The following is a 25,294-nucleotide window of genomic DNA, read 5'->3' as shown; positions in this document are numbered from 1 at the left end:
AAAAAATAGAATAAAAATCATACATGTTTATTATGATTACAACAATTGCTAAAAAGTTGAATTACATCATTATTTAAATAGAGCTCTATTATTTTACATTAAATATAGAAAAAATAATAAAAACTATTGAAATTCTTTAAACTTAAAACATAGTTATATAGCTATATAGATAGGTACTGCTTTCATTGTTTGTTACTTCTTTTAACTAGGTTCTAGCTGCTTTTTTAGACTAATGGTGTGGTCTGTTTTTGTCTGGCGAGCCCTCTGACTCATCTGAATATGATGACACTTCATCCACAATGTTCACGATAGCATTGAAGGATGTTATTTCAGGTTCCTCTGTTTGTGTACATCTGCTCTGACCTGGACGCTGATCTCTAGGACTAGAACGGTGTGAAGAAATAAGTACAGTCAATTTATCACATGATTTAATGTCATTAAAATCATAAAATACTTTGCTATGTGTTAATATCTTACTAAATGGCGATTTTAAAAGCCACCAGGTATGTGCATATATGCACACTCTTCTTAGTTGTATTTGTAGCAAAGACCCATATTGTTAAAAACAGGAAAGCGAGCAAAACCACTTCTTAGGTCCATTATATCCCATTTCTGTATTCCAGTGTTTCTCAATCTTGGCAACTTTAAGAGGAGTGGACTTCAACTCCCAGAATTCCTCAGTCAGCCTTGGTGGGGGAGAGGGAAGAGGAATTTTTGCTGGCTGGAGAATTTTGGAAGTTGACATTCACTTATCCTAAAGTTGCAAGGTTGAGAAACACTACTGTATTCAGAGGTTTCTTAGTTTTTTTCTAATCTTTTAACTTTTATGTTTATTTATTATTGCAATTTCTGTGCTACTCCAAAAAGACTCCAAAGGGGGTGGGAAACTACAAGAATATAAAAATAATACATTTTCCAAACCAATGACAACAGTTGTAAAACGGGGCAAAACTCACTTAACAAATGTCTCAGCAACCGAAATTTTGGGGTCAATTGTGGTCGTAAGTTGAGGACTACCTATATACACTGGAGCTCCTTGTTGCACTGTGGGGCTGCAAGAAAGCCTCTGAGCTGCAGTACAGTACAAAGCCTCAGCCACCCTAGCTTGACCCACTCCAGCCCCCTTCACTGCCCTACACTCTGCCTACTTAATTGACCTTCGCTGTTCTCTGCTGCTGCTGAGACACGCCTGACCTGACACAACTATACAAAGCAGTCATCAACCCTGAAGCTGACCTGAATGAAGCCATTTGAGGCTTCAGTATTGCCACACTGGAGCTGAGGGATAAGGAGGGGGGAATAGAGATAGCTGCGGTTTTGTAGCCAAAACAAAATACTTTCTCTTGGGAACCAAGGGGATTCCCACACCTGGTCAGAGGAAGGAGGAGTGATGTCACCAGGCAACCAGACAGCGCCTTGATTGGACTATGTGACTGATTGTTTGGGGAAGGGAATTTTTTTTTACTTTTAATTAGGTGAAAATCGTGGGAGCCTTCAGAGTCGGTTTTCACCAGATCTGTGCCAATAGGATATATCCAATAAAGCTATTCTTTGAGGAATCTACCTGCCTTGGAGTTTTGTTTGCTATGGGTATATTACTTGGAACCCTGACAGCAGTTCCTGGTCATGCCAGGTCTTCTTCCCAAGGCCACTTGTGCCATTCTCCAAATAGTGTACACTATTCATTCTCCCAAGTGGCGAACTCCATTCTCACAATGCTTTAAAAGGCCCTCGGAAAGCTTTGAACCTCCCAAGAATGAGCTTGCGCTATTAGGAGAATGAATGTGGATGAGACAACATTACAGCCAAAGGCTACAAAGTCGGATGGTCCTCTTCAGATTCCTAGTCATTTTACCAGACTTTCTTTCAAGGTCTTCAGTTTAATTTTTATTATCTCATGTTTTCCATTCTCAGTTTCCAAACCATTAACAGACTCAAATCAGACATTGTTTGCCCTTAAAAAAATACACTGCTCAAAAAAATAAAGGGAACACTTAAACAACACAATGTAACTCCAAGTCAATCACACTTCTGTGAAATCAAACTGTCCACTTAGGTAGCAACACTGATTGACAATCAATTTCACATGCTGTTGTGCAAATGGAATAGACAACAGGTGGAAAGCATAGGCAGTTAGCAAGACATCCCCAATAAAGGAGTGGTTCTGCAGGTGGTGACCACAGACCACTTCTCAGTTCCTATGCTTTCTGGCTGATATTTTGGTCACTTTTGAATGCTGGCGGTGCTTTCACTCTATTGGTAGCATGAGACGGAGTCTACAAGTGGCTCAGGTAGTGCAGCTCATCCAGGATGGCACATCAATGCGAGCTGTGGCAAGGTTTGCTGTGTCTGTCAGCATAGTGTCATAGTGTCTAGAGCATGGAGGCGCTACCAGGAGACAGGCCAGTACATCAGGAGACATGGAGGAGGCTGTAGGAGGGCAACAAGCCAGCATCAGGACTGCTACCTCCGCCTTTGTGCAAGGAGGGACAGGAGGAGCACTGCCAGAGCCCTGCAAAATGACCTCCGGCAGGCCATAAATGTGCATGTGGCTGCTCAAACGGTCAGAAACAAACTCCATGAGGGTGGTATGAGGGCCCAACATCCACAGGTGGGGGTTGTGCTTACAGCCCAACACTGTGCAGGATGTTTGGCATTTGCCAGAGAAGACCAAGATTGGCAAATTCACCACTGGCACCCTGTGCTCTTCACAGATGAAAGCAGGTTCACACTGAGCACATGTGACAGACGTGACAGGGTCTGGAGATGCTGTGGAGAACCTTCTACTGCCTGCAACATCCTCCAGCATGACCGGTTTGGCAGTGGGTCAGTAATGGTGTGGGGTGGCATTTCTTTAGGGGGCCGCACAGCCCTCCATGTGCTCACCAGAGGTAGCTTGACTGCCATTAGGTATTGAGATGAGATTCTCAGACCCCTTGTGAGTCCATATGCTGGTGCGGTTGTCCCTGGGTTCCTCCTAATGCGAGACAATGCTAGACCTCATGTGGCTGGAGTGTGTCAGCAGTTCCTGCAAGACGAAGGCATTGATGCTATGGACTGGCCCGCCCATTCCCCAGACCTGAATCCAATTGAGCACATCTGGGACATCATGTCTCGCTCCATCCACCAATGCCACGTTGCACCACAGACTGTCCAGGAGTTGGGGAATGCTTTAGTCCAGGTGTGGGAGGAGATCCCTCAGGAGACCATCCGCCACCTCATCAGGAGCATGCCCAGACGTTGTAGGGAGGCCATACAAGCAGGTGGAGGCCACACACATTTTGAGCCTCATTTTGACTTGTTTTAAGGACATTACATCAAAGCTGGATCAGCCTGTAGTGTTTTTTTCCACTTTAATTTTGAGTGTAACTCCAAATCCAGACCTCCATGGGTTGCTAAATTTGATTTCCATTGATAATTTTCTTGTCAGCACATTCAACTATGTAATGAACAAAGTATTTAATAAGAATATTTCATTCATTCAGATCTAGGATGTCTTATTTTTGTGTTTCCTTTATTTTTTTGAGCAGTGTATTTATCTTTCTACAAATCTGGCAGCTGCTCTGAATTTGCTAGCGCATTCCTTCCATTTATCTTATGCCATCCAAGATCAGCATTTGGTTTCTCAATTGATCAACCAATAATATTTGCAACTGCTGCAGTCAAACTGTTCCAAATCCAGGCAGGGAGCAATGAAGAATGAAAAAGTCAATCTAAGACTATGCCCCATCATCAAGACTTGCTGAGGGAAAATGGCTTTAAGTCCCTTCCAGAAGGCAGGGAGTATCTCATCATGTAATTCTGTGAGACCTACAACCAGAGTCTAGCCCTGAATATTATGTGCCACCCAGCCAGATAAGTTATATGCTGGTGGCGCAGTGATTAGAATCCAGGATTGCAGGCTCACTCATTGCTCACTGCCAGCAGTTCGAATCTCATCAGGCTCAAGGTTGACTCAGCTTTCCATCCTTCCGAGGTCAGTAAAATGAGGACCCAGATTGTTGGGGGCAATAGGCTGACTCTGTAAACCAGGGTGTAAAACTCATGGCATCATGGCATTGCATGACGTATCACAACTCCCCCCCCCCCACACACACACTTTAATGTGGGTGGGCAAGGCCAGTATGTGAAGCATTCGGCCCACGGGCCACAAGTTTGACACCCCTGCTGTAAACAGAGAGGGCTATAAAGCACTGTGAAACAGTATATAAATCTAAGTGCTATTGCTATTGCTATGCTTAGATCTCAGTCAGTTGTTTTTAAGGTCACCTTATTATTGCTGTTGCCCTGTCTTTGTACCTCTGGAAACCTGCTAAATCCTTTCTTCATTGTGTGAACAATGGCATATCTGACTCTACTACAATATTTGCAATATGTAGATAGTGTTACACAAGAATGCATATTTGGAAAAAATAATATCCCTTCAGAAGGGATACATGAGGGATAGACCTACCTGTTTTCTTTGGTACATTCATAGATTCCAAAGGCAGAACACCCAAGAAGAATTAATGAAACAAGTAATGTAATAATAGAGATGGGAAGCAGTATCTTTTCCTCAATTCCTTTTTTCTGATGTCCTTGGCCATTTGTTTCAATCTGATGTATTCTGTCTGAAACTGAAACATAATGGAGGTTGGGGAAGATGAAAAATGTTATTAAATTAGCCAATTGGAAATGCTTACATGTAATTGCATGAAATAATGATATTCTCTTTTTATTTGTAAAAAAAATTTAAACTAATCATAATTGCAAAACTAATGCTCAAGGCTAGTTTCTTTTCCATATGCTGACTTTGTGTCTGTAGAAGAAGAGGAGGAGAAAGAATGCAATGTGGAATTACTCAAATACTTATCTTTCTTCATAGCCTGAAACAGAATAATTTTACTATTTCTTATGTTTTATCTATTATCGTGACTTACAAACCCACAGTGTATATGTATGTATGTGAGTGCTTGAGTGAAAAAGAAATAGAAAAATCTCTCATTTGTGTCTGAACAGTGCATATTCCTCTTGGTGGAATACTTGGTGGAATCCCAATAACTTTGATAGTTTTCAGAATAATTTCTAGATTAGAGACTGTAGCTGTGAGTGTGTCTAAGTAAAACTCTGCTTTAATTATATGAACAGCATACTGGTCCAAATATGCAAAAACAGACTAGTACTGTTCTTGTTAGCCACATTTGCTACATATGACACAGGTGTGACCAAAACTGAGATACAATTGGCCCCAATCCTACTGCTTTTCTGAAAGGACTTAAAAAATTGGTTTTGTCAGTGGGCCCGGGAACCATAAATGAAGATGGGGCTGATCAAGTGGTTAATTTGACTATGTTGTTGCTCCCATGAGGAATGGGGAGGGTTTTTATTATGTGATGGATTTGGTTAAAAAGAAATTGTGAAGGTCTGGATGGGGAGGAACTAATTTTGATTCAGCCCTGGGAAGATGGAGTGGCTTTGGGTTTTAGCCCTCCAGAATTTGGTGATGTTTCATTTTTGACTCTGAAAGGGGTTGCATTATCCTGACAGAGCTGATGTGCAATTTGAGTTCCCTCCTGAACTCATGGCTCTCATTCATGGGCCTTTGCATAGATTCATCCTTTCTGGACTGGGAAGCCATGCTCACGGACATTCATGCCTCGGTGACTTCCTGTTTGGATTACTGCAATGTGGTTTGCATGGGGCTGCCCTTAAAGACCACACTGTCAAGGTTCTGGCGATTGCCCTAATTAAATCATGAGCCTTGAGCCAATTCAAAAACAGGCATAGGAATGCTTTACGAGTTGACACACACAGAAGCAACAAGTGATCCAGAATGCAGTGTTGCACGCAATCCTGGGTGCGTGTAGGTTTACCCAGATTACACCTCTGTTGTGCACAGGCTCCCAGTTTCTTTCTGGATGCAATTCAAGATGCTGATTACCACTTTTAAAGCCCCACAGAAGGACTGTCAAACTCCTGGCCCATAGGCCAGATGTGTCACGCACTGGCCATGCCCACACCTGGTTTAGCAAAGGGGGAAAAAGTCCTGATATGTCACGTGATGTCGCGGTGACGATCTGAGTTTGACACCCTGCCCTAAGTGTAGCACAGGACAAGGTTATTTGTGGGATGGTCTCTCCCCAAAATTATCTGCCTGTTCTACCAGATTGGATAAAGTAGGCATACTGCAAGTCTAAAATAGGTTGTGGTTGTAATTGTTTGATATGTACCGCTTGTTTTGATTGAAATATGGGTTCCTGCTGTTATGTGACATTTCTTTTTACTCATGGTAAAATTTGAATTAGAAATAAATGAGAATTAGAAATACATAAATTATAAAATACACTCTTAGATTTAAAAACCATTCTACGAATTTATGGTGAAAATTGCTATTTTTCATGTCACTGTTTTATGAGGAAATGCTGCTGTGATTGTGGGGTATACTTTTCCTAATAGAAAGAGCAAATTATGCTCTGAATGTCAACCAAAATGAAATGTATCCCCAGAAGAGCACAATTTGGAAGTGTGAATAAAATGTGTGAATAAATACATTTTTATTGCTCTCAGAGATACTGTTAGACATATGGATAGAGTTGTGGAAATTATAGGTGCTTCCGATGCCTTAAAAAAAATCTGCTGTGAATGCCAAGGAATTTGAACAATTAATGCTTCATGAACAGTACTGATTTTTGACTGTACAGCTCAGATTCCTTAGAATATGATATCTCTTTACTCGCAGTAAATATGTACTTTACAGATTATATAATCTTTGTGGCAAATAATTATACATGTAGTTAGATTCACATGACACTGAGTTTTAACTATGCTAAATCATGTCCTTACGTGGTATTGGCTCGAAAAACAAGTTTCGAGGAATATCTTGATCATCCCGTAATCCTGCAATAAATGTGAATAAACAATCCAATTAAAATACTCCAAATGATCCATGTTTACTTTTTTAAAGAAAGTAAATTACCTTTATTTTGGTTTACTTTTCAGTTGGGCAATACTTCTGTTCCTTCTAGTCATAGTTTTTTACTTACCGTATTATCGGCGTATAACACGCACTTTTTCCCCCTGAAAATAGGGGGCAAATGATGTATGCGTGTTATACGCCCGATATGTTTAAGCCAGCGGAGGCCGGGCGGTGCGGCGGTGCGGCGGAGGCGGCGGTGCGGCGGTGCGGCGGAGGCCGGGCGGTGCGGCGGTGCGGCGGAGGCCGCGGTGCGAGCAGAGGGCATTATTTTGCATTATTTACCTCAGGGGTCCTCAACCACCGGGCCGCGGACCGGTGCCGGGCCGCGGACCGGTACCGGGCCGTGGAGCACTCTCTACCGGGCCGCAAAGAATTTTTTTTAAAAAATGGCGGCTTTCTTCACCTTCGGTGAATGCTGCTGGATCGGGGATCAAGGACACAAATGAAAGAAGGGGAGGGAGGAAGCAACCGAAGCCTGTCCTTCTCTCTGGGTCAGCTCTCAGTCGCTCTCTCGCTCCTCCACCAGCACAGGAAGAAACTGCTTCAAAGAAGAGCGGGCTTTTTCCTGTCGCCGCAGCTTCCTGAAGCGCCGTTTCTCCCCACCCCACCCCGCCCGCCCCGCCCGCCACGCAGGTGCTCCGTTCTGCCTGCCTGCCTGCCTTCGTTAATGGTTGAATCGGAACAGCCGGCTGAGTAAAAGAGGCGAATAGTTATTATTCTCAGCCGAAGCTGCTCCCAAACAACCAGAAACTAAGGCAGGCAGGCAGGCAGGCAGAATGGGACACTGTGGATTGAAGCGCGCGCGCGGTGGGGAGTGGGGTGAAACGGGCGCCCGGAATAGCTGCGGCGACAGGAAAAGCCCCCCCGCTTCTTCTTGAAGCAGTTTCTTCCTTGGATGGTGGAGCAGCAAGAGCGAAGGCTCCTCTCTTCTCTCCCCGGTCCTTGCAAAAAAATTCTGCTTGAAACCGGTCCCTGGTACAAAAAAGGTTGGGGACCACTGATTTACCTTATAATGGTAATAATATTAATAAAAAAAAAGTTCTGAGCTACCCTTATTTTGCTTCAAAGTTTTTATTTAGAAATTTAATTTTTTCCTGAAATTTCCCTCTTAAAATGAAGATGCGTGTTATACGCCTGTGCGTGTTATACGCCCGATAAATACGGTATATCTATGGGACAACTCAAAAGGCATACTTGTAAGTCACTAACATCTGTGGGTAAAGTTTATATTTTGGGTCGTTTTATATTGTGCATCTTTTTCCTGAAATACATAGGCACAACCAAACACAATTGGCAACTGTGCCACCAGATTTTGGCTGCACAATTTCAAAAACTCCCAGGCTCACAGACAGAAATTACCCACCCCTGATATCTCTAAGCATGGCCTACATAAGCTGCGGTAGCTACAGTACTATAAAACATTCTTTGGGTATCACTTAAGATAATTCAAACAAATTATGAGTGTCTTATTGAAAACAAACTCAGACATTAAATCTGCATTCTTATTCTGTATGGCAGTTTTTCTCAAATGTTACCCAAATGCCTTGACTTTGATGTATCTTTGCTCCTCCAAAGAAGGCAGTCCAGTTGGGAAAATACTGGTGAAAATGCTAGTAACAAAAGTTGTCATTTGATCTATAACAGTGATGGTGAACCTTTTGGTCACCGAGTGTTCAAAGCCTCTGCCCGCAAACGCAAAATGCAAGGCGCACCCAGGGGTGGGATACGACAGGTTACCGGTTCAGGATTTACGAGGTTTGGTGATTTATGATGTGCTTCCCTGCACGCTGTGAGCCGCGCGCCTATAAATCGTCATCAGCACGCTGCGTGCAGAGAAGCAGCCTTTGAAACAGCCCTCTTTTTCTGCTTTTTTAACTGCAGCTGTGCCTCGTTCAGCAGCTGAAGTTGAAAAATCAGGAAATAAAGGTCAGGTAAGAGCCCAGGTGGGCGGATGGGCAAAAACATCAGCAGACATAGAACCGGTTCTATGTCTGCTGCTCTTCAGAGCTACCGGTTCTACAGAGGTGGACAGAACCGATAGAAACCCACCCCTGGGTGCACCCTCTGTGCATGTGCCCACAGCCCCCTGCTTATGCACCCATGCCCTGGGCATCCACCCCCTGTGCATGTGCTGCCCCCACACATGTGCGGCAAAGACTAGAAGGCCAGCTGGCCGGTGGGAGGCGCACGTACATATGCGGTGGAGCTGAGCTGGGGCAACAGCGCATGTGGCCACAGAGAGGCCTCTGGGTGCCACCTGTGGCACGCATGCCATAGGTTCGCCACCACTGATCTATAACAAACATCACTCCTCTTAACAAAATTGTACCTTCTATTGGGAGGTCCATGGGCGGCTCATCTGTATTAGCTGTAGAATAATGAGGGCCAAATACATCTTCTAAAATTCAAAACAATAAGGTCAGAACAAGCCTTCAGAAAGAAAGACGCTGCATGTATGCTAGTTGAAAAGAAAGTAAAGCTACACTGTTTGTAATAGGTTGGTTGGATCAGCTTCATTTGCCAGAATTCATTCCTCCCTCCCTCTCTCCCATAATATTATTCTTCTGACTTTTTTTTTTTGAAAGTCAAAGCCTCTTTTATTCCCTGGAAGAGTTAATTATTTAAAACTTCACAGTTTTGAGACCTATTCTACCAAGAATGTCCCAGTACAGTAGGATCATTAGGATCGGTCATATCCTAATTTTGTCTAGATAATAAATTCTTAGCATATGCACCAAGGTTACTTTTTATTTCAGCCTTGGAAATGATCTTTTGTTAAATCATAAATGTGAAAGCTTGCTGAAAATGTGCCTGCCTTGTCTATTATGATCCTTATTATAGAAAGTTAGCACCCATCCCTCTCCTAGAAGGACGAAATATTCTAGGAAATATTAGAAAGGCAGAGTATTATACCTCCCTGGATGAGAAAAGGAGAAACATGGTCTTGCAAAGCAGCCCCCACCTTTGTTAATAGCCCCAGAAAGACTAGCCATCCTATCTACAAGACAAAAATCATTTAGCTCCAGGGTGATAGGATTATAAATCATAATAGGAATTGCCCAAAGCCCCTTCATTACATCACCCAGCAAGATTCAACCAAGCCAGGGACTCAAGACAACCTACAAAATTACCCCTGCATGTCCCCATGGGAGTCTGACAACCAATCAGAATACACTTCTTGCCACAAGAACAGGAAGCAAGTTCAAAGCCCAACAGAAGATATAAATCTCTCTCCCTCTCTCACCCATGTGCTTATTTTTTGCCCAGGACCTCAAACCGTGTAGTCCTGTCCACCATTAAACCATGCTTCCAAGCAGTCTCCAGGTTTCCAGTGTTTTTCTTCCCACTTGGAACTGAACCCAGATGGACATTTCTTCCAACACTATGAAATTTCAAAGTCCTGAGCTCCAAAGCTTGTTCTTATCCAAGCTCCAGATTTTAAAATGTAGCCCCCAACCTGTCACTTAGAAATTGAAGGAGCTGCTCTGGTTCTATAGAAGGAGTTTTCAGAATTTTTTCAGGGGATTCTCTTAAACATTTTTCTGAATAATAAAAAAAACAATCATATACTGTATACCTTGGAACTCCTAAAGAATATGAATAGCTCCAATGACAGAAAATTGACTGCATTTGCATTAAAGTCTTTGTTTTTGACTATGATCTCTCACTCTGAATGAAAACTGAAAACAGTGCAAACATTCTAATAGCCCAGAAGTGGGGAAACAATTTTGTAATAATTTTTTTGGTGTTTTTTTTTAAAGGAAGCAGTTTAAACGTGCACCTGCAGACTGAAATGATATAATCCATTTTGAAAGGTCAGGACTTTTTCAGTATGCCATTATATTCTTTTGCATAAGTAACTACTTTTTTATTATACTTATTGACAGACTCAAGGATCCTAACCTAGCATTTTAATAAGACTGTTTTGCAGAACATCATGTCCCTTAGAAAATCTTACCTTCTGAAGAGTTATCTGTATCTTCTGGGATTATCTCTATCTTTTGGGATTGGCCAACACCAAACAAATTCACTGACACTGCAAGATAACATCGGTTTCTTTAATAACCTAATCTACTTATATCTTATATATCAACCCATTTGATATTTTAAACATTATGAACTGATACTTAAACTTCATAGACAATCTTGCAATATTTGTTACACCCTAGATCAGGGGTGTTGAGATAATTCCGTTAGGAGAATGAGCGCACACAGGGAGACGTAGTGAGAGTAGTGTAGAATAACACACAGCACACAGATACACTGTATAGTAAAATGTAGGTTTTTACTTCCAGTAAAACGGTTAAGCAAAGTTCAACAAAACAGTCCAAGTCATTCATGGTTAAAGCAGTCAGTTTTCAGTCCAGGGATAATCCAAATAACAAAGTCCAGTATCAAAAACAGTTCAGTAACAGATTTACATCAAATCCAACTATGATCAGCAAGAGTCAATAGGAACTGCAACATTCTAGGGATTTCCGGTTTGTCGGCTTTGCGGCGGTAGGGATTCACGAAGCTGCGCGATCCCTGCCGCGCTAGCCGCTTTTTGGGGCTCCGATCCGAAAGGGTGCGAGCAAGGCTGCCCTTTGCAGGGGCAGCTGAAGGTAGGGGGATCCGGGAAAGGGTTTGGGGTGCTTCAGACCCCCCCTAGCCGGCAGAACCTCCTTTTACCAAGACGGTGCAGCGGCGGTCCGTAATGGCCGCCACAAAGAAGCCGGCAGCTGGGCAAGTATGCGCTGGAGGAAGAGGAGAAAGTTTTTAAAAGTGAAAGTCTTCTTGGTCGACCCAGGACTCTAAGATATATTTAATTTAATTCCTGAAAATGATGGCTTTTTGGATGATTCTTTCCACAAGAGAAAATAAGCGGCAATTCTGAGGTGCTGAAAGGAAAGTTTACTCTCCCCCGACGGAATTAATAAATGGATATTGAGAAACCTGTTTTTTTTCAGGTAAAACTAGCTTTTTGGGATAAGTCGGAAGGGAGAGGACAAAAAATATATTTATCTGGTTGGATTTTGTTGGAGGAGATGCCTTAAGGATTTGAAAACAGAAATAAAATCTTAATAAGGCTTCAAAACACAGATTTGAATTTTCTTTTTTCCTTTGTCTGATACTACCCTGGAAGAGAAAGGGGGAATTTTGGCTTGGCTTGGATTGATTGAGGATTGTGGACTTTGGGATTGTCTTATTTTTCTTTTGGAATATTTTGGTTGGTGTGAGAAGAAAGAGGAAAAAGAAAAGAAAAGATCTATAATGGCTTTTTCTTTTGAGGAACTGAGGGATGAATATGAGCAAACAAAAGCAGCCTGTAAAGATGGTATGGAAAAAGCTTTTCTTTTTTTTAGAAATGGCGTTGGTTAACTATGAACAGACAATACAGATGGAAGCTGAAGAACAACAAGAAGAAGATGAAGACGCCATCTTCAATGAATCCCAAAATTCATCTAAGAAAGAAGGAAGGAAGAAAGCGAGGAAAATGAAGGATTTAAGATCTAAAAAAACATTTAAGAAAGAGAAAAATATGATGCAAAATAAATACAATGATAGCAAACAAGAGAAAAAGGGAATACAACAGAGAAGGGATGCCGGCAAGACAGAGGTTAGAAGAAGGGGGGTAGGAAGATTTGGTGGGGGAAGAAAGAAAGGGGAAAGGCGGAGAAAAGCCACAAAGTTTTAAAATTAGATGGGAAAAGAGGAATCTTTTTAGGGATAATGGGTAAAGCATAAATTTTTAAAAAAAAAGATTCTGCAAGGTACACAAGATGGTATTGTAACATTGGTATTAGAAATAGAAAATTAGAATGGCTTAAGAGTTAATAAGAAATTAAAATGTTGAAATGTTTAATAATGATTGATTTTTAAAATGTAATAAAATATTGAAGGAAAGGCAATGAGAATGCTATAAGATTTATTATTTAGATTTATTATTTAACTACGTATTTAGGAGGATATTATGTATTTAAACATTTTTGATTTTTTTACTCTGTTTTTATTGTTACTAAAAGTAAAAATTAGTAGATAGAATGTACCAAGCAGAATCAAATTGGGTATTAGGTGTTATTTTAAATGTTAATCTAATTAATTTAGGGAGAGGATAGAAAGGCATCATACTCTGATTAGTGATTTCAGGAGAAATTCCGTTTTTTTTTTCATTATAAGGAATGAGATAGAGGGATAATAAAGGATGGGCAAAAGATACAAATATAATGATTTAAATTAAGATGGATTGAATAAGATAGAATTATGAAGAGTGAAATGTGTGGAGAAGTTTATATAGAAGATACAGAATGGTAAATAAAATAAGTAATGATCTGTAAGATGAGCATGAATATAATTAAAGCCCATATAAAGAGAGGTACCTGGGGCCAAGTTACTTTACTAAAAGATTTTTTATATGTATGTTTGTGTCTGTTTATGTCTTTGAGAGTATTGGTGAAACCTTGTAGAAACATAGAAAGAGAGTGATGATAATCAAGTCAGAAAGAAATAGATGAAATAATATAGAAATGTATTGTATAAGATAAGGTTTTATCTGACTTGTTAAATCTATAATGGAAAAAGGTTCAAATATGTAATGGTTGATGATGATTTGTTTGTTTTTGAAATTAATAAAACTTGCTTAAAAAAAAAAAAAAGGAACTGCAACATTCTCCAGAACAGAACAGGACAGGACAAGCCAGGTTTCTGGCTCCATCTTATGGTCATTTGAGGAACCACACCCAATTACAATTGTAGCATTCCCTTAAAGCAGGGGTCCCCAACCACCGGTCTTACCGGGCCGCTGGTTGCTGGGTGCCGCCATCTTTTTGATAAAAAGTGCTTCCGGTGAGCTTTTCCGGTAGAAAGCTCACCAGAAGCACTTTTCATCAAAAAGATGGCGGCATCAAGCTGGTGAGCTTTTCCAGGTAGAAAGCCATTTCTACCGGAAAAGCTCACGCATGGCGCCGCCATCTTTTTGATGAAAAAGTGCTTCCGGTGAAATCACCGAAAGCACTTTTCATCAAAAGATGGCGGCGCCCAGTTGATGCCGGGTACCGGGCGCGGCGCCCAGCTGATGCCGGTGCCGGGCGCGGCATAAAAAAGGTTGGGGATCACTGCCTTAAAGAGACAGTATTAAAATGTCTATCCTAGTTTATATATTTTCCAACCCAACTATTAGGTGACTTACATTCCTAACAAGGGGTGTCAAACTCAATTTCACTGAGGGCCACATCAGAGTTGTGTTTGACCTCAGGGCGGGGGAGGAGCTCCGTTTTCAGCTGCAACAGCTTCCTGCAACCCTCTGCCAGCTAAAACAGAGCTCGGGAGGGCTGCGTGTAGCCCTCACGAGCTCCATTTTTGGCTGCAATGGTCTGCTGCAACCCTCCGCTAGTGAAAATGGAGTTCGGGAGGGCTGCACATGGCCCTTCTGAGCTCTATTTTCACTGGCAGAGGCACTGTGGGCTGGTCCTTCGCTGTTTCCAAGGAGGCCCCCTGGGCCAGATCTAAGCACCCCGTGAGCCAGATCGGCCCGCAGGCCTTGAATTTGACACCCCCCGCCCTAGATAGTACATTAATCATAGCAGATTTGATAAAATTGTGATTTGTCCCTCTTTGTATTTAAAATTCTAATTGTATTTGTCATTTTTTTCAAACATAGCTGCTAACTATATATATGAATGCCAGTTTCCAATTGTTAAATTATCAAAACTTTTCCATTGTTGACTATTATAGATTTAGCAACTAGAAGTAAAAAATGGATCTAATAGCCCCGTAGTAAATCCTACCTTTGAACATGGGGTATTCGGTTTGTGTCCCTGGGGATTCTTCGATTCCAAGTTCATCTGCTGCAAAATAACATATGTTTCTCAATTAACCCACTCTGCTTAGAGCTTATGTATCAACCCACTTGATATTTTAAACTTTTTGAACTGATACTCAAACTTCATAGACTTACAGCAGTTGCAAGATTCAGAAACCACCATATTTGTTATAAGGAGAGTTTAACTTAAAAGCAAGAGAAAACTTGGAGATGGAAGGCTTTACATGCCACTGGTTTCCTTATGTACAGCTAATGTAAAGATTTAAGAGGGATAAAAAGTATTATGAATTTGAAAAGGGTAAAATTGAATTTGATCTTGAGCTCTGTACAATATTATTACTAAGATGTTACAAACTTTAATGGAAAATGGAAACAGGACCAAGTTAAGGACTGCATGATAAAATGGGCAAAATATTTGGGATATAATATATATCTGGACCAATGGGAGAATATGTGGAAGGGTTTAAATTTACATTGAATTATCATTTTAAAAGGAATTTTTATAAAATGATATATTGTTGGTATATGATATCAGATGATAAATGGTTAAAAATCTGTATAGGAATTTCAAAATTTTGTTGGAAATAGTCATACTGAGGGATATTTTTTTCATCTTTGATGGACACACAACAAAGCTATATAGTATGTATTTTGATGCAGAGAATTTTAAAAGTAAATGTACAACTGAAATCAAGACTTTTCTTTTTAATTTGATGGAAATAACTTACGGGATTTTTTTTTGTATAATATGATAAGGGCAGCAAGACCTTTATGAGGTCAGAGATGGAAAGACTTAGAAATATCTACAATGAAAGAATGGATGGTGAAGATGATGAAATTGGCAGAGATGGTGAAATTAAAGAATCTTGAAGAAAAACTTTAACAAATAGTATTTCTACATGCATATCACTTCTGGCGTTTTTGAGAGAACTGAAACAAATGAAAAGCTGATTTTGGGATTCGATGATTAGCATGTGGAAATAATGTAGACAAATGTTAACTTTAGACTAAGAGTTTGATATTTTAAAAATCTATGTCTGTACCAAAGGTGTTGGAAGTGATTTGTTTTTTTCTTCTTTGCATTTTTACTTTTACTTTTCCTAAGCTTTTTTCTCTTTTTTTAGATTTTTTTTCTGTTTCTTTATCTTTTAACTTTGTACTTTTTTAAAAAAAAAACTATGTTATATCAAACAAAGAAAAATTGAAGCCAAACTAAAAAAGGGAGAAAATCTGAAAGAGGGTTATAAGGATAAAAATATCAATTGTTCATATTTATCATTTTGTTTTACCAAAGGAAATTCAAGAACAAAACCAAGATTTTTTTTATAAAAATGCACATTATAATAAAAAGATTGGAAATAAAACAGTATACATTTATTTTTAAAAGACAACTGCATATTTTTACATGAATGCGAAATACTGCATTAAGTGGCAGCACTTCTACAGTAAAAGTTAATTGACTGAAATAAAGGACAAAAGTGAGTTTTGGAAAAATAAATTCAAAGACAGCTTTCTAAAATAAAGGGCTATCCTTTATTTTAAAGGCCACTATAGACACTAATCACTGTAAATATAATCTATAAAGCCATAACTCTTTCATTTGATTATCATTCTGCTTTATTAGTTACCACTTCTTGTTCTTATTCACAGACTCAAGGACATAATGCGTTCATAAGATTATATTATAGAACAGTGTGTTTTAAATATCAAATTAATAAAAGGAAATGGAACACTAGATAGATGCTTATATTAAGCAACCTCACCAGAGCTTTCTATCTAGTGTCAAATTCTAATCTTTTTTCCATTGATTTAAAATAACTCTAGAGCTTTCCAAAAGTTAAAAAACTATTTGGCTATTGGGACTATCTTGATGTCTACAGTTTTGTTGCTGGAGAAGTACCTAATTATTTTCCAGGTGGCAATACTTTGGCATTACTTCTATCTAGCCTGTTACAATAGCTTTTGTTGTAATGACTGGTGGATCTGATAGACCCTTCGTACATCTTACCCTTTAAATTGGGGTACTCGGTTTGTGTCTCTGGGGGTTGTTTGATGCCAAGTTCATCCACTGCAAGATAACGTATGTTTCTTTAGTATGCCTATAGCTTATTTAATAAAATACAACAAAGAGAAACATATAAAACAATGGCAACTGGGGGGAAAAAAGGGAAAAGAAAGACAAACATAGAATAACAAGAAACTTCTATATATAAGGTTTTCTCATTCTGTCTCTCACTCTTACATTTGTGTATGTGTGTGTATGTATATGTGTGTGTATGAAATTCTACATAACAGTTTCAACAAAAGGTTGACCATATTTCATTGTAATTGTCCATGTACTGTACAAACTATGTCTTTTAAACAGCTCAATCATATATTGAAATAACATCAGGTCTTCAGACAGTTAAAGAATAGGTGGCCAACAGAGGAACAATATTTCTTAGCCCCAGTACCCAACTTCTGGTTTATTTCTTTCCTCTCTAAGAGTTATCTTCAGTATAAAAAACAAAACAAAACACACACACACACACACACAAAAAAAATCCCACAAAAATCTCTTCTATTTTGAGAAGATGATTTGTGAAATCAGTCTTTTGCTCTCTGCTACAAGAAGTATCTCTCCCTCAGGAAGTTGTTGGCTAGAGAAATCTAAGAAAATGACATTGAAAAGTTCAACTTCTGTATCCTGGTAAGGGAACATCTCAAAAAATAAAAACTATGATTTAAAGGGTTGATGGGGGACTAGATAATTAAATCAAATATATTATGCAATGAAAGAACAACTGCAGCATCAATCAACTTACAATAATCCCGCAAGATCTTCAAGCTTTGTTTTAGCTTCTGAGTATCTTTATTTTCCTTTAATGTTGAATCCTTTAATGGAATTCCTAAAGAAAAAAGGAAGGAAGGAAAGAAAGAAAGTGAATTCACCAAAACATTACACTAAGGAATAGCTGAGCAAGAACAATGGAAGATAAAATCACTTAATGTTTTGAATTATTGTTTTTATGGTGTTTGTAAACCACCCAGAGTCACTTGACAATGAGATGAGTGGCATATAAATTGATTAAATAAATACATATAAATGTACTGATATTGAGATGGATGAATAGTCTTGGTTTAGAGTATAAATGAATAGCAGTACTGGAGAATGCTAAGCCCTAAACAGTATGACAGGTCCAATCCAAGATTCAAATTATGCTTGCTGTAGTTTTGAGTAGTTACTTCTTAGGAGAGTAGGTGGCCATCCCTCTTGCTTGGAAGAGGGTTTTTTGTGTGCATGTGTCAACTTTTTTGTGATCAAGTCCTACTTCAATGACACTAAAAAGCCAAGGGCTGTCAAACAGCAAAATCATGGGAAAATATAAAATGTCTTCCTCAAATGTATACTTCAAAAATACAAATTTTAGCCATTGTATAGTCGTGGCTAAACTGCTGAACTAGAATAAGGGAAACCTAGGTTGAAATCTACCCTGAGCCGTGGAAGCTCATTTGTTTGAGGCCATTAACTTATTCTCAGTTCAACCTACCCCAAAGATTATTATAAGGAAAAAATGCAAAATGGAAAACATATCCATTATAAGATTTTTTGAGGGAAAGTCACAAACATAAATCTAGCAAATTAAAATTATTATTTCAGAATAATGAAGACAGAGAGATTTCATAGATCTGTACCTTTAGCAATTGCTCCTAAACATATTAGAAAATATAAAAATATGTGAAATGACGGATCCATGGTTAATAGCAAAAGTACCCAACTTCCCAAGAAACTGAGTCAGTTTTACTATATTTCCCCTCAGAGCCTTTGTGTCACTTTCTATGACATCACTATGGTTCCAGAGTCACAATGAACCAGATGGGAGGAATGAAAGTCTGGTCATTTGCTCACCTAATTTTAAAGATTTGGAGGGTTTTTTTGTTGTTGTTACCAATGGACCTACTTTTAAAACAACACCAAGATAACATGGCTTGGGACCTTAATGTGAGTGTGTAAATACCTAACTATGTAATATACAAGATTTAGTTCTGAAAGAACGATTTGTACCAGCAAAATAATCAGAACATATCTTTAGATTTGTTGTTCATTATTCTTATTGTTCATTGTTTACATTGTCAAAATTGACTACCATAATGATGCTACCTTTTATTTTGTTTTCCAACCCAAGATTGGTTTATGGGGGCTACACAAAATTCTTCCAATTCAATTAGGGATTGTATGCACTTTTCTGATACTAGACCAAGACATAGATTACTATATTTGGTAACTCTGAAACCAACTCAGAGGTTTTCAGGTGGTCTGAAGATCTAATTACAAAGGCATACTATTTTTAATTAAACCTGAGAAATAAGCCTTTATCATAGAATACTTTATTGGCCAAGTGTGATTGGACACACAAGGAATTTGTCTTGGTGTAAATGCTCTCAGTATACATAAAGAAAAGGTACATTAGTTAAGAATCAAGAATCATAACGTACAACACTTAATGATAGTCATAGGGTACAATCAACAATCAAATCATACTAGGAAACAGTCAAGTGGGTGGTAAGGAGTGGTGAGAAGATTAACAGTAATAGTAGTGTACACTTTGTAAATAGTTGAACAGTGTTGAGGGAATTATTTGTTTAGCAGAGTGATGGCTTTTGGGGAAAAAACAGTTCTTGTGTCTAGTTGTTCTGGTGTGCAGTGCTCTATAGCGTCGTTTTGAAGGAAGGAATTGAAACAGTTTATGTCTGGGATGTGAGGGGTCTGTAAATATTTTTACAGCCCTCTTTTTGACTCATGCAGTATATAGGTCCTCGATGGAAGGCAGGTGGGTAGTAATTGTTTTTTCTGCAGTCCTAATTATCCTCTGTCTGTCCTGTTGGGTTGCAAAACCAAACCAGACAGTTATAGAGGTGCAGATGTTAGACTCAATAATTCCTCTGTAGAACTGGATCAGCAGCTCCTTGGGCAGTTTGAGCTTTCTGAGTTGGTGCAGAAAGAACATTCTTTGTTGTGCTTTTTTGATGATGTTTTTGATGTTTGGTGTCCATTTTAGGTCATGTGATATGGTAGAACCTAGAAATTTGAAGATCTCTACTGTTTTTTATTCTATCATTTTTGTCATATTGCTATGGTTTGATAACCAATGTCTGATACTCCAAAATAAAAGATGAAAAGTAATAATGTTTCCAGAATTTCCATAATGGTTCAAGAGGACAGGCACTATTTCAAAGGATGGCAATAAAAGCCATAGATAATGTGGGGGGTGACTCCACTGTAATCCATGGGTCATTATTTGTAATATTTTTAATACCATAAATAATTTTTCTTTATTATGTTTATTATACTGCCTAGACAACAGGCTAGATAAAGGCTGGATTTAAAACTTGCCTTTAAAATCTTCCATGGTTTTAATGTTGCTGTTTTTAAATAAATTATTGGACATATTTACTAACTTCAACATATTGGAATGAAAACAATCTCAATATTACATTGTGAACTCAAGTATTAATATTTGCCATCCTTGAGGATCAAAAGAGTTATTGATTCTAACTATGGTAGGCATTTTGGATAAAAAATTGATTTTGATTCTTAAAAGAAATTGACATTTTGGTGTAATTCCCATTTAAAAGTGGCTGATTAAACTTTCTTTTGAAAAATAGGCTGAAATTGAATTATAACTGCAAATAAAGAGGTCATTAAAATTAAAATGTATTGTTAAAATTATTCAAGTTTTATTCCATGTGTTCCTGAGATATTGCCAGTTTATCTTACTAAACAACCTGGAGTTCCAACATCACATTAAAGGACATCTTGAAGTGTCACAGTTTGGTTATAATGCAAATAATTCTATTTGTAATTTCCCAATCAAAAGGATTAGAAGTCATGCACAATATCTGTAGAAATCTGAAACATACTTTGCATCATATCAAGGGTTTTTACTTTATCTAATGATACTAAAACATCTCTTTCATGTTTTATCAGTATAGGGAGCTATCATGTTAACTAAAAGTCTAAATATTATTTCATTGTTGACAGCTTTTCAGAAAAAGATTGGGCTGCATGAATTACTGAGGGTACTACTTTCTGCAATTTTTTGTAAGAAAAAAAATTAAAATGTTAACATCCCATATGTGGTATACAGGTATAGTATTACTATACATAGATATGCAAAAATTCAAAGCCTACACTGTGGTAGACAAAAATGAAAATGCTATCCACATGTATTTGTGCATGGCCAATGGCCATGCCTCAAAATTCTTCACTTGAAGTATAAAATAATTGTTATACATGAAATTTGGTTAATATTTTGGAAACTGGTCATTTTTACAATAAGCTCAATACTATTCTAATTAAAGTATTTTCCCTGAAAATGGTCAGCTGGAGCCCTTCAAGGTTTTAAAGGCAGCAGAAAACATGTTATAAAATAACATGATATAAAATATAGAAAAAAAGATAGAGAAGATACTTACACAAACATCACTCAAATGGCCTATTCTGATTTGTACACTTCCTGATGTAGTTGCTAACTGCAAGAATGCCTTACTCCTCCAGAAATAATTGCTTAGAGATTATTTTCATTACCAAATATAGATCTTGAATGCATATTAGTTCACTGCATATAACTCCTAGTTGATGTGATGGAGGCAAATATACAGGAGGTACTCCTCGACTTATAACCACAACTGAGCCCAAAGTTTCTGTTGTTAAGTGAGAATTTGTTAATTGAGTTTTTGCCCCATTTTACGATCTTTCTTGCCACAGTTGTTAAGTGAATCTGCTTTGCCATTGACTTTGCTTGTCAGGTTGCAAAACATGATCACATGACTCCAGAACACTGCAGTTTTCATAAATATGAGTCAATTGCCAAGTGTGAATTTTTGATCATGTGACCATGAGGGTATGCACAGTGGCCATAAGTGTGAAAAATAGTTGTCACTTTTTTCAGTGCTGTTGTAACTTTGAGCAGTCACTAAATGAACTGTTGTAAGTCAATTATCTGTATATATAAGCTAGCCTTATCAGAGATCCTAAGTGTTGGTATAGATGGGAAAAAAGTGGGCAATGGTTGTGCAAAGTGGCTACAATGTGCCCAGTAACTGGTACTATGCTTATTAATGATGTAGACTTACCGTATTTATCGGCGTATAACACGCACAGGCGTATAACACGCATCTTCATTTTAAGAGGGAAATTTCAGGGAAAAAAATTAAATTTCTAAATAAAAACTTTGAAGCAAAATAAGGGTAGCTCAGAACTGTTTTTTTATTAATATTATTACCACTTATAAGGTAAATCAGTGGTCCCCAACCTTTTTGTACCAGGGACCGGTTTCAAGCAGAAAATTTTGCAAGGACCGAGGGGGGAAGAAGAGAAGGAGGCTCGGCTCTTCGCTGCTCCACCATCCAAGGAAGAAACTGCTTCAAAGAAGCGGGGGGCTTTCCTGTCGCCGCAGCTATTCCGAGCGCCGTTTCACCCCCACTCCCACCCGCGCGCGCTTCAATCCACAGTGTCCCATTCTGCCTGCCTGCCTGCCTGCCTTAGTTTCTGGTTGTTTGGGAGCAGCTTCGCTGAGAATAATAACTATTCGCCTCTTTTACTCAGCCGAAGCTGTTCCGATTCAACCATTAACGAAGGCAGGCAGGCAGGCAGAACGGAGCACTGCGGGCGGGCGGGTGGACGGGGTGGGGTGGGGAGAAACGGGCGCTTCAGGGAAGCTGCGGCGACAGGAAAGCCCCCGCTCTTTGAAGCAGTTTCTTCCTGTGCTGGTGGAGGAGCGAGAGAGCGACTGAGAGAACTGACCCAGAGAGAAGGACAGGCTTGGTTGCTTCCTCCCTCCCCTTCTTTCATTTGTGTCCTTGATCCCCGATCCCAGCAGCATTCACCGAAGGTGAAAAGCCGCCATTTTTTTAAAAAAATTCTTTGCGGCCCGGTAGAGAGTGCTCCACGGCCCGGTACCGGTCCGCGGCCCGGTGGTTGAGGACCCCTGAGGTAAATAATGCAAAATAATGCCCTCTGCTCGCACCGCTTGCCTCCGCTCGCACCGCCCGCCTCCGCCGCACCGCTGCACCGCCCGGCCTCCGCTCGCACCGCCCGGCCTCCGCTGGCTTAACATTATATCGGCGTATAACACGCATACATCATTTGCCCCCTATTTTCAGGGGGAAAAAAGTGCGTGTTATACGCCGATAAATACAGTAATTATAAATAAAATAACTAATATGTACACCAGAAAAGAAACATTGATATTATTTAGGTTGTTGTATATGCATACAAAACTGGTAACCCAAAGGTCTTATGTTACTTTCCAGGGATTGCTGAAATTGCCAGAACCAGAGATGACTTCTGGGGGGAAATCTACAACATTATGAATGAATATGATCCAGGAGGGGAAAAAATATCCTGCTAGATGGCACAAATGGATGGATGGGAATATGAAGACAGAGCACAGGAAAACGACTGAACCACTCAGTGACTGAAGAATGAGTGAAAATAGTGATATCTGTGTAAAAAAGGATGTTTGTTTCCAATATGGTTTGTGCATAAGTCTATTAGAATAAAATTTTGGCTTCAGATCCAGGCTGGATCATCTAAGGATCACAGAGGTTGAGTTGCTTGGAACAGAGATGAAATTTATTTCAATAGCATGAAAGACAATCTCAGCAATTGAATATAGGCTATATAATAGAGTTAGTTACCTTTATACCTTTCCTTTATACCTTTCTTTGTAATCATTCTTCCATTATTACAAATACTTGTGAATTATATTAAATGTGAGATTATTATTTTTCTATGAAGACAGTTCACTTTTGATTAACACATTTGTCATATGCTTCCTGATGACATAAATCTATAGTATACTTGAAATGGACTGAAATACAATTCTTAGCTCTCTCCATTTATATGCACCACACAATACTATCTGACAATGCTGGCAGAAAACATTTATTCACAAAAAGCATCATGCTTTCTCATAAATATGCTGCTTTGCGTACTTCCATTCTGCTTCCAGAAAGTGAGGAAGCTCGGGCATTCATTGTGACATCACTCAGCTGAATTTATTGCATTGCCTGTACTATTTCCATCACTTTGTTCATCTAACTGCAATGTTATATTTATACAAATAAATGTTTATTTTGTTAACATTTGTTAACTTGTAGAATTCTGCTCAGACTCTAATTTTTAAAAAAATCTACTTATTTTGGCACATGCCACCTTTTGGGAGGACCAAGGGTCACATCTATATTTTAGAATAAAATTTTAAATGTTAACTTCGACAAGTGTTCTCAATCTCAGCAACTTTAAGATGTGTGAATTTCAACTCCCAGAATTCCCCAGTGAGAAATACTGTGTTGGTGGAACCAGAATGAAACCAAAGCAATTTATTTTGAATTAAAATTAAACCATTAAAGAATTAAACAACCTATTACTCTTGCTATATTTCATATTATCTATAATCCATTTTCATTTAATAACAGTTTTTAAGAATGGAGGCAACCTTAGACTCAATAGCATATACAATAAACAAACCGATATAACTAAATAACTATCCTGAGATTTGGGAAAAGAACACATAGTTCAAGAACCTCAGATTACACACTTATGCTACAAAACTGTGAGCTAACTTCTCTGGTCTCTTGTTCCTTTTTTTGCTACCCATTTGTGTAAAAATATTTTTATTTAGACTTAACATAGTTGCCCATCTAGTGAGCCATAAAGGTGTGACTTACAGCAACAGTGGTACCCAGATAAAAAATTAAAAACCAACATCTCCCTCCACTCTTTCCAGCTCTCTGAAACAATACCCTTCAGTACCTAAATAATATCAATCATTGGGCCTCATTCTCATCCTGCTCCAAAGCCTAGGAGAAAAACCACCTTTTAAGGTCTTCCAAAAGGTAAGAAGGCTGGGGTCCAATTTTTTTTTTTTTTTTTTTTGCCTACCATGGAGACATCACCAGTTGAAGTGATGTCCTGGTTGTGACTAGGGGATGAGTGGAGAGGTGCCCATTTGCAGAGGTAATTGTCAATCATGGATTGATAGCCCTAATCCATTTAGCTGGAAAAAAAGCCCAAGACAGAGGAAATAAGTAAACATAATCAACTGATACACAAACCTCACAGGTGGGCAAAAACATTTTGGGTAGCACAAAAAGAATAAGGGTCCTCCTAAGTCTTGCACTTTTACAAATCTAATACCAGATGCAACCAAAAGTCTCAAAATCTAGTTGTTTCACTATGGCCAGGAAAGTTAACACTGCAACAGTCATGAGAATGAATGAGCAAAGCACCTGAATTTCGGCTACATGATCATGAATAACAACAACAACAATAATAATAGTAATAATAATAATATCATAACATCATCATCTTAGGGTTAATTAAAAATAAGGCAGCCCATTGAACCCACATCTTCATCTAACCCAGGACTCCAACCACAGGCTCCAAACCCTCCTTGCAAAATTAAAGCGTTTCTGGTGTTAAACTGCCACTTTAAATCCAAACGGAGGGCGGGCCCTGAGTAATTTGTAAGGCTACTTTAATCTCTCGGGCC

General features: G+C 38.9%; 1 protein-coding gene across 3 annotated transcripts; it reads right to left on the bottom strand.

Moving 5' to 3' along the window:
• Positions 1-6: 6 nt before the first annotated feature.
• On the bottom strand, positions 7-25,223 carry LOC148132434 (uncharacterized). 3 transcript variants are annotated; one of them, XM_087957593.1, is made up of 9 exons: positions 25,151-25,223; positions 17,561-17,644; positions 16,765-16,861; positions 14,722-14,781; positions 10,914-10,991; positions 9,285-9,353; positions 6,823-6,876; positions 4,454-4,616; positions 7-377 (listed from the first exon to the last, which is right to left on the bottom strand). In XM_087957593.1, the coding sequence occupies exons 4-9, from the start codon at positions 14,729-14,731 to the stop codon at positions 230-232; spliced, it is 522 nt and encodes a 173-aa protein (XP_087813719.1). In that variant the 5' UTR covers positions 14,732-14,781; positions 16,765-16,861; positions 17,561-17,644; positions 25,151-25,223; the 3' UTR covers positions 7-229. The 3 variants fall into 3 exon arrangements, with proteins under 3 accessions (XP_087813719.1, XP_087813718.1, XP_087813717.1); XM_087957592.1 differs by having other exon boundaries at positions 16,765-16,824; XM_087957591.1 differs by lacking the exon at positions 25,151-25,223 and adding an exon at positions 21,213-21,310 and having other exon boundaries at positions 158-383; positions 16,765-16,824.
• Positions 25,224-25,294: the final 71 nt, after the last annotated feature.

The sequence above is a fragment of the Notechis scutatus genome, chromosome 2 (assembly GCF_049901735.1).
Source record: "Notechis scutatus isolate UNSWTSFEM ecotype Mainland chromosome 2, rNotScu1.2, whole genome shotgun sequence".
In the NCBI taxonomy this organism is placed as follows: Eukaryota; Metazoa; Chordata; class Lepidosauria; order Squamata; family Elapidae; genus Notechis; species Notechis scutatus.
This window is presented reverse-complemented; position numbering and strand designations above follow the sequence as displayed.

Bases quoted from the DNA above. Each gene is read 5' to 3' on its own strand.
- LOC148132434 (XM_087957591.1), bottom strand. The intron at 9,354-10,913 runs GTAAGATTTTCT...TTTGAATTTTAG, and splicing joins TACAGATAACTCTTCAGAAG to AAGATGTATTTGGCCCTCAT. The intron at 4,617-6,822 runs GTAAGGACATGA...ATTATGTTTCAG, and splicing joins GTTTTTCGAGCCAATACCAC to TTTCAGACAGAATACATCAG.